General features: G+C 34.4%; 1 protein-coding gene across 1 annotated transcript; it reads left to right on the top strand.

Annotated features, from left to right (window-relative positions):
• The first annotated feature begins 112 nt into the window (after nucleotides 1-112).
• Nucleotides 113-10,297, top strand: LOC125657863 (chromatin complexes subunit BAP18-like). Its single transcript, XM_048888718.2, has 6 exons — nucleotides 113-234; nucleotides 455-549; nucleotides 4,106-4,207; nucleotides 4,388-4,566; nucleotides 5,582-5,671; nucleotides 9,849-10,297. The coding sequence occupies exons 1-6, from the start codon at nucleotides 217-219 to the stop codon at nucleotides 9,869-9,871; spliced, it is 507 nt and encodes a 168-aa protein (XP_048744675.1). The 5' UTR covers nucleotides 113-216; the 3' UTR covers nucleotides 9,872-10,297.
• Nucleotides 10,298-10,546: the final 249 nt, after the last annotated feature.

The following is a 10,546-nucleotide window of genomic DNA, read 5'->3' as shown; positions in this document are numbered from 1 at the left end:
TATCTGTGGCAATAAATTTAAAAATAATATTATTGGAAAAGATAAGAAAACTTAATGTGTTTGGCTGCAGATATTTTTATTGTAAATTGTTGCAAAATGAATGAGTTTAATTTGTTTAAAGATTATTTTATAGGTTCCTTCGTAAACTTCCGGTTTGCTTCTCATGCGAAGAAAAGATAATTTGCGGTTGTTTTGTGCGCAAAACTGCACAGCAGAATGAGTTCTGCAAGCAAGGTACTGTTGAACTACTCTAATTTTACTTATTTTTACTCTAATTGGTCATGTTAATCACAAGGAAAAGCAAATTTTAAGGAGGGGGGATGTGTACAATCACGTTGTATTATTTCACTGACTTACTTTTCAATGAATTCACCCACATAATTATAAACCAACCGAGAGAATGAAACCATTTGTATAGAATTTCAGAAATGATATCACTTTTTTTGTTGATCAGGTTGGCGAAATATTCACTGCAGCAGGTGCTGCTTTTACTAAATTAGGGGACCTCACTCTGCAGCTTCATCCCACAGCGGAACAAAGTCCCTCAAGGTAAAACTTGTTATTTTTAAATGTTGCTTTTTTATGATGATGATGCTTAATTTTGTATATTGACTTGTAATATTATAAGAAAGAAGAAAATTCTGGGCTGGGAATCGAACCCGGAACCCCTGCATTACCAGATTGGTGCTTTTTTTAGCTCACCTGAGCTGAAAACTCAAGTGAGCTGGTTGTCTGTCCGTCTGTAAAATTTTCACATTTTCGACTTCATCTCCAGAACCACTGGGCCAATTCCAACCAAACTTAGTCAAAAGCATCCTTGAGTGAAGGGCTTTCACTTTTCTTCAAAGGAAGGACCATGTACCCTTCAAAGGGGAGATAATCACAAAAATGCAAAAATAGGGTGGAGTCATTTAAAAATCTTCTTCTCCAGAACCACTGGGCCAGAAGAGCTGAGATTTAAATGAAAGCTTCCTGATATAGTGCAGATTCAAGTTTGTTCAAATCATGGCCCCCGGGGATAGGATGGGGCTACAATAGAGGATCAAAGTTTTACTTGCAAATATTTAGGTAAAATCTTTGAAAATCTTCTTCTCACGAACCACTGGGTTAGGAAAATACAAATTTACATGAAAGCTTCCTGACATAGTGCAGATTCAAGTTTGTTAAAATCATGACCTCAGGAATAGGATGGGGCCACAGTAGGGGATTAAAGTTTTGCATACAAATATACATGTATACTATAGGGGAAAATCTTTTAAAATGTTCTCAAGAACCACTTGGCCAAGAGAGTACAAATTTACATGAACGTTTTCTGACATAGTAAAGATTCAAATATAAAATCATGATCCCCCGGGGGTAGGATGGACCCTCAATAGGGGATCAAAGTTTTACATACAAATGTATAGAGAAAATCTTTTTTTAATCTTCTCAAGAATCACTGGACCAGAAACGTTTACATTTACATGAAGTCTTTCTGACATAGTGCAGATTCAAGTTTGTTAAAATCATGGCCCCCGGGGGTAGGATGAGGCCCACAATAGGGAATGAAAGTTTTACATACAAATATATAGAGAAAATCTTTTAAAATCCTCTCAAGAACCATTAGGCCAAAGAAGTTTACATTTACATGAAAGCTTCCTAACATAGTGCAGATTCAAGTTTGTGAAAAGCATGACCCCTGGTGGTAGGTTGGGGTCACACTAGGGATCAAAGTTTTATATGCAAATATATAGGGTAAAATCTTTGAATATTAGCCAAGGTGACTCAGGTGAGTGATGTGGCCCATGGGCCTCTTGGTTTTTTTTTTTTTAATCTTTTCGATAGTCAGGTGCTTTAACTAGTGAGCTATTCAGGCTGATATCCACAGTCCATATAGTCCAAACTGATACATTTTTCTCCCTCCTTAAATCGTCTTTCCCATCAAGGACAAACAACCCAGATTCTTTTTGCCCCTGGCAGGACTTTCACCTGAAGTCCAGGGATGGTCAGTGGCACCAAATGTAACATAGGAAAGGAGACTATTTATGGCTGGACTGGAAATAAAACCTGGGATCCCTGCATTACTAGTTAGGTGCTCTAACTGCTGGGCTATCCAGGCCGTTATCTACGGTCCATATAGCCTTAACTACTACATACTACATTTTCCTCCTTCCTTGTTTGTCTTCACATTTGAAGACACACAACCCAGATTCTTTCTTCCCCTGATAGGACTTTCACCAGCAAGTCCTAGGGTGATTGACAGCACCCAATGTAACAGGAAAGGAGAAATGCAACATTCCAGACTGGGATTTGAACCAAGGACCCCTGAAATTCCAGTCAGGTGCTCTACCAACTGAACTATCTGGCCACGGGTGATCAAACCTACCACCACAATTCCTCCCTCCTTAAATTTGTCTTCACACTTGAAGACATTAACCCAGGAACCTTATTCCTTGGCAGACATTTTCACTTGTCAGTTCCAGGGGCTGTTCTATGGCACCAAATGTAATATTCGTTTATAGAAAACGAGCTTAGATACTGCAGATTCAAGTACTTTCAAATCATAATCGAGGGGGTGGAGGAATGTCGAATAGGAAATCAAAGTTCTACATTTATAACAGCAAAAATCTTTAAAACTCTTATTCTCAAGAACAGCAGGACCAGAATTTGTCATGTTTTAAAATGCAAGCATTTTCATTAGTACAGATTCAAGAATGATCAAATGAATGCCCCAGGGAGAGGTTTGGGCTACAATAATATAGATTAAAAGTTTTGTGTGGGAATGTATATAGGGAAATTTTAAAATCTTCTCAAGAACAACAGGGTGATAAGTAGTATGCAATTGTTTTCAGATAGTGCAGATTCAAGTTTGTTTGAATCATGGTCCCAAGAGGGATCAGAATTTTACATGGGAAGATATTTTAAAAAGTTTTAGAAAATCTTCTCATGAACCCCTGGCCATGATGATCAGTATTCTATCAATATTCAATAATTCCAAAATGGTGCAGCATGTTTCATATTTGCTCAAATCATGGTCCTTGAGGCTAGGATGGGGCTAAAATATGGGTTTCAAGTTTTGCATGAGAATATGTAATATAGGAATATCAAAACGTCTTTAAGAAGAAAGAAAAAAATGAAAACCCCTGCTTGACTCATACCCAAGGTCTACAGATCAGCAGCCAACAAGTTTATCAGCTGAGCTACTCAGTTAGGCAATTACTTTTAAAAGGAATATATACAAGTATTGCTGATATTTATAATTTCATTCATGTTTCATTCGTGTTTCAAAAGGAAGTCAGCCATTATGTGTTAACTGTTATTCCTCCTTAATATGCAAAATCCCTAAGTTGTGTTGACTCAAGTTTTTTGGTTTTGGTTTTCTTTGTTTCAAATTATGGACCCTGGGTTTAAGATTGGGCTAGAATCAGGAATAAAATTTATTACATTGCATATATAGACATAGACCAAAAAAAATTCCAGAACACAAACAGCAAGACCATGTTAGTAATATTGTTATAGATTCATCCCTATTTTGTGTGGATTCAAATGTGGTTAATGCATGACTCTGTAGGGCTAGGGTGGGGTCATGATATGGGGTAAACATTTTTCATGAGAATAAAAGGAGTAAAAAAATTTCTGATGAAGAAAGGCATGCAGGGTCAATGTGACTTAGGTGAACTTTGTGACCCATCCATGGGCCTCTTGTTTTGATAATACAAATACAATACAACAACTTTATTGGAACCCGAAAGGAGCAGGAAATGTAATACATATATAACAATTCCACAAGAAGAAATGAAGAATAAATTGGGATGAAAAATGAAGATGTACAAAGAAATATATTATTTTGTATAGCGATGACTTTGATTCTAAAAATATAACAGGCATATAATGTTACAGTACTACACATACTGAAATCGGGTCTTTCCCATTTTTGTTATGACTTGCATACATGTTCATATATTTAAAAGAGAAATGTTTACTTAAAAAAATGGTTCAAAATGTGAAGTTACAGATATTCAAGATTTGGTTTGACATTCACTGTGAGAGAATGGTTATTGATTGCTTCCATTAATTAGCAAAACACATATGAAGTGCATGTACAATGACTGTTTTCATTTTGTAGTGGAAAATGGACACCACATGAAGTAGACATGTTGAAAAATGCTGTCAAACGTTTTGGAGATGATCTAGACAACATTAGTGAAATCATCAAAACAAGGACGATGTTAGTGACATTGTTATTGATTATAGAGGATTAAAAAGTAAATCACTGACACATTGAGGTGGCACCTTGATTAATGCATGTAGATGTATTAATTTCAAACCATAAACAAAGACCACAACAGATAGGGACGTAAGATACAGAAACATGGCTATAAGCATTAAGGGGTGTTTAAAATTTCAGTTCTCAGATTAAAACACAGATGAAGAGGAAGGCATATGAAGATGCTGGGCTTCCTCAACCCACAGAGCCTTCACCCAAAAAACTGGCAGTGAGGGCTGAAAAAACTCCACAGGTTACCGTGAAGACAGTGACCTCCAGTGCTTCCGTAGAATCTCAACCTAAAAAACAGCCACAGAATGGTAAATCATCCCCAGTCAAAGGGAACCAAAATCTCACTAACTCTCCTATTACAGAATGGTAAATCATCCCCAGTCAGAGGGAACCGAAATCTCGTTAACTCTCCTATTACAGAATGGTAAATCATCCCCAGTCAAAGGGAACCGAAATCTCGCTAACTCTCCTATTACAGAATGGTAAATCATCCCCAGTCAAAGGGAACCGAAATCTCACTAACTCTCCTATTACAGAATGGTAAATCATCCCCAGTCAAAGGGAACCGAAATCTCGCTAACTCTCCTATTACAGAATGGTAAATCATCCCCAGTCAAAGGGAAATGAAATCTAGCTAACTCTCCTATTACAGAATGGTAAATCATCCCCAGTCAAAGGGAACTGAAATCTCACTAACTCTCCTATTACAGAATGGTAAATCATCCCCAGTCAAAGGGAACCGAAATCTCGCTAACTCTCCTATTACAGAATGGTAAATCATCCCCAGTCAAAGGGAACTGAAATCTCGCTAACTCTCCTATTGATATATACCTCTTTCAACCATTTTATTTTTATGTCAGTACATATTCAAGACCTTGATATAGCTAATTTCTGATATTTTGATTATTGCAATTCAATTCAAGAAAAACTTGCCAATGGGTGTGCAACACCATGTTTGCATGTGTATCGCTTTCAGAATGCAGACAATTGGTTTATACTGAATGATAAATGTTCTTCAGTCATTTATGAATTTGTTTTACAACATATATTGATTGATTTTTATGATTATAAAATTAAATTATCAGTCATCAACTTTATTGTTGCATTAGCAAAACTATAAGTGCAAGCGAGATGTGTATTAATTTTCTCAAAATCAGTTAATCCATATGAAAGTATATTGTAGAATAATGACCTTCGATCTTTGCAATAACCACGGTGGTAGAATGCAAAATCAAGACCCATGTATTATTTTCCCCTAAAACTGTGATTTCAAAGTGTAAATATCAACTCGTTTGAACCTGTGTCTGTTGATCTTATTTGCAGATGTGACATTGAGTGCCCTGAACGCACCCGAGAGTGATGTAGACATTGAAGGTGATTCTTCTTCATCAAAACGTTTGGATTTTGATTCAGGTGAAAGGAATTTTAGAATTATCCATGCAAAGATGTACTTTTATGCAGAACTGATCTGTATCCATGATTGTGTATGAAAAACAATTTTGGAAATATATCCCATTCAAATTTTATATTACATCTATAAATTTAAATACACAGGTACTTAATGTTTGTATCACTTTTCATCCTATACCAAAAATGTTCTCATACCTAACAGCTTTGTAAAGAGTGAATATAAGAATGTTTTAAAATATCAGGTGCTTACTAGTATGTACAGTAAAATTGTCAATTTTTGTGAATGTGTTTTTCATGAGTTATAAACTTTCAGAAAGAAATTGAAGTAAAGAAAGTAAACTTTTTGAAATAAAAATATTAAGTCCCCATGTAAATTTTTCAAAATCAGGAAATTCAGCCTACAAAAATGCTTTATTCTGCTGAATAATTTGCATCACACTCAAGACAGACAGGTTCTTAGACCCTGACTGGTTGAGAAATCAACAATATGAAAGTATGTGATTAAGATACAATCAGTATCGAAACTATTTCTGATCTATTTAATCAAAAATTAGTTAACTGTATTAAGACTGGAGATAGCAGCACTTCATGGGTTTGAAAGGAAAAAAATTATCCATTTTGAAGGACTTGTCGTTCTCAGGCATTGTTTCCACCTTTAGGCAGTTTAGTTCTCAACTCTTGTATCTCACTTTAGATGATATGATAAACATCAAAAAGATTATGTGACTTTATTGAAATCTGCATCATGAAATATGTATAACCATTGCTTTGATAAATTTTTTTTTTATTTAATTCTCTCCTTTCCTTAACCAGGGAAAATAAGAATAAAGATGGAGATATGAGGTCATATATTGATTTACTGCAATTAAATACTAACATGTTTTCTTCATTGTAAACTAATTCATTGTTTTTTGCTCATCTGAGCCAAAAGCTCTAGCGAGCTTCTCTGATCAAAATTTGTCTGTCATCCAAATGTCATTTGTTGTGCATCATCTGTAAATACATGTATTTCACATTTTCAACTTCTTCTCAAGAACCACTGGCCAATTTTTCAAACAAGCTTGCCACAAAGCATCTCTTGGTGAAAGGGATTCAAGTTTGTTCCAATAAAGGGTCACACCCTCTTCAAAGGTGAGAGAATTGATTATGAAAAATTGGATGTTACCAAGGTACATTATGGCCAATCTTAACTAAACATGGGACAAAACTTCTGTTAGGTAAAGGGATTTCAAGTTTGTTCAAATAAAGTGCCATGCCCTTTTCCAAGGGGTAATGAAAATGAGGTGGATTTACGTAATAGTCTCCTTTTCATGAACTACTAGTTGTAGAATTACAAAGCTTAGGCAGAAGCATCAGCAGTATATAGTGGAGATGCAAGTTAGGTTTTTTTTAATGACAGTCTAGAATGAGGCTACAAGGGACAGAGCTGAAATTTTCCTAGGAATATACAGAGAAACCTATTTCAAAGTTTTCTCTGAAACAGTAAGACTTCAGTATGTTGAGTAAAATTGAAATCATCCTCATATGGATTTAGTTTAATTCAACTAATTTCCTAGTGCTTATATTGATAGATTGTGTATGTTAGTCTGACTTGGATTTTTCAAAATAATCTCAAACTTTAAGTTTGAGTTTTCTTTTATTTGAACAATCAAAATTTGAGTAAAATTTCAGACTTGAGTCCAAGTTTTGACTTAAGATTGTTTCAAGAAATCCAGTTCTGAACTTTGCTATGGTTTATAGTTGTGGCCCATGGGCCTCTTGTTATTTTAGCCTTTATTATGTTATGTCAATTTTAAAATCCCTTGTTAACACAATTTCCTGACGTAAAGTTTTGTACAAGTGAAATTTTTACAATTCTGATTAAGATGGGTTGTATTATGGTATGACGCTGTGCTTCTGTCTGTCTGTCATCATCTTGATGGTCAGATAAGAATAGTACTTTTATAAGCTTGGAATCATCAAAATTGGTACACATGTTCCTAATGTCTAAGGGCAAATTTACTTGGTGAATTCTGTAGGCACAAAACAAGGTAGAAACAGTACTAAGGCGAGGATAAGCAAGAGACTATTATTTTTCAATTTCAAAACTTAATTATTATTCAAACATCACAGATGTACATCTGTCTGTCCTTTGCAGATCGACCTGTCAACTCCTAGTGAGTCAGATAAAAGCAGTACTTATAAGTCTAGAATCATCAAATTTTGTACAATGTTCCAAATGATTAGAGGAAGAAGCCAATTGTTTTTCAAGGTCAAAGGTCAAACTTACATGGGTAATTTTAGGGACACAAAACAAAATAGAAACAGTGCTAATAAGGCGGGGATAATCAAACTTGATATACATATTCAACTATCACAGATAGGTTGTACTGTGGTTTGATGCAGCATTTTGTCTTTATCTGTTCATTCATTAGCACCTTGTGGGAAAGATAAAAGGAATACTAATAAGGCTAGGATATTTAACCATTTCTCTTGGTGAGGAAGATGTTTATCATTTCTGAAGGTCAAAGCATAGGTCTTTCAAACATCTGATTACCATTGATATGTATAATTGAGAAAGGCTTGTAAGTCTTACTATAGGATATCCAAAGGCAATTAAAAAATAATTTAATGAAAGCATAATATATATAGGATCTCCCATGGTTTGTGGTTTGATATGATTCATATTTAATGAGTTGTGTGTTTTCTATCCCTGAGCCTTGGCGAGGGATAGTAAACACAGAACAAGTTGGATATAAATCATGGGAGATTCTTTTTATCACATGTTAACACCCCCCCCCCCCTTTATTCACTTACATTACTTCTTTATTGTGAATTTTGCTTCCTGACATTTTGTAAACAAACTACATTTGTACATTAAATTGTCGTTGCTCTGTGACGTCACAAACACCGTAGGAAAATTACTATATAGGTAGAATTTTTAACAGCGATTTAATTTTGGCATTATTAGCGACAGCGTTGAGATTGGTAAAATTGAATATTTATTCCATTTCAGAGGTAATAGCTATCATTTTTGGAATCCTAAAGTCGCTAGAATTAGCTCTCACTAAATATATATGCCCATAATTTATGGACAAATTGCTGAATTTGTGTCTCACTAAAAATACCACTTATACAGTAGTGTAATCATTAAAATTTACGTAATCGGTGATATCCACCGGATAAAGGAGTAAACATGTGATAAACTGTGTTCTATAGTTTCCAGCTGATCTACAACTTGTTTAGATTATCACCAAATTTTGTCCTTCTTGAGATATTCAAGAATCAATTAAGAAATTGGACAGATTAATTTAGTAGATAACCTGGGTCTTCTGAGTTCTCCATTATTTCACATGTACACAGATAGTATTCACAATACAATTAACAAAAGCATAAACTTCATTCATAATAATGTTTTGAAGTTGATGAACTCACATCAGTTTAAAGATACATGTGTCATTGATAGTTCAAATGCAAAATAAATCATCCCTTTTATCGGCTGTACTTCACAACCAGCAGTCATTTTAAAACATCTGTATGATCCAATCATACGCCTCCTTTACAGATGATTGAAAAGGCCTGTGGGTCAAAGGTCAGAGTCATACTTTCATGAACTGATAAGGGTAGGATTATCAAACTTTTTGTACATGCTCTTCATGCTGTTGGTGCCATGTATATTTTGAAGAGTTAGGACTTTGCATCTCAAGTTATACTTCATTAGAGTGAAATCCCTCTTCATTTTGATATTTTTAAAAAGCCATTATTTTGACCAAAGATTTACTATATTTGGATGTTAATCCTTTCCTTGATTATTACTGCATTACTGAAAATATTGCATGTATGTATACTGCAGCATTGCTATTGTTAATCAATTACATTGTATGCCTGTGGTCTCACACATGATTAGATGTTCAATAACTTGGATTTCGCAGCTGCAGAAGTAGCTTTCTGGTATAGATCAGGGTTTTCCAGGAGAGCTACAGTCCTGCAGCAAGGATATCTCTATTCACAATAGGAATTTTAAAGTTTTTCATAGAATTTCAAATGAAATGTATTACAAATATTGAGGTGAGCAGTGTGGCCCATGGGCCTCTTTTTAATTTTACTTTGAAAACAAACTGAGTACTGGGGTATTTGCTATTTCTTAATGATCAACTTAACTTCAAAATGAACTTATTGAACTGAATTATTCTATTGGTAGATGTGGACTCTAGTATGCTGTGAATCAAGGGAGAGTACTCCGGACCATGGCAGCATTTTAGAAATTATTTGTCATTTTAACGTTTAATGTTCTGTATTGTGCAATTCATTGATGAAATTTCAAACAAATAGTGAATTTTTAACTAGAAGTGTATAGTCTGGATAGCATATTGTGAAAGATGCTGAAAATGAAAAGTATGCATTAAAAACTTGTCTGATTGGATTTTGCCAATTTCATTGAGTTCCAAGTATTTTTCCACCCCTCATACTAGCTTGCTAAATGACCACATTAGAAAGTAAACATATGGTAGACATTTATGTGAAAGTTTTAGTATTTTTATCATTTTCTTGTGTCATGTAAACCATATTTCATCTGCCAAATGTTTTACAATTTGGTACATACGTATTTTTACATGTAGTTGCAATTGTGTTATTAAATGCTGAATGTGTGACTCGTGTCGTTGTTACTATGCATTTCATGTAAATGAAATTACTTTCTTTTTTATCTTTCTAGTTTCACCATTTCTGATCTAATTTAATTTGGTGAAATGAATTACATTTATAAAAGTTCACTTCAGCATATTTTGTGTAATTTTTAAAAGTTGAAATATCATGAATTAGAATGTTTTCTTGAATTTTGACAACAATTTATCATAATCATATAAAGTCAAACCTCGCTATCTTGAACTTGATGCGACT

This window comes from Ostrea edulis, chromosome 9, assembly GCF_947568905.1.
Source record: "Ostrea edulis chromosome 9, xbOstEdul1.1, whole genome shotgun sequence".
Taxonomy (NCBI): domain Eukaryota; kingdom Metazoa; phylum Mollusca; class Bivalvia; order Ostreida; family Ostreidae; genus Ostrea; species Ostrea edulis.
The sequence above is the reverse complement of the archived record's forward strand: the minus strand, read 5'-3'. Positions and strand labels throughout refer to the sequence as shown.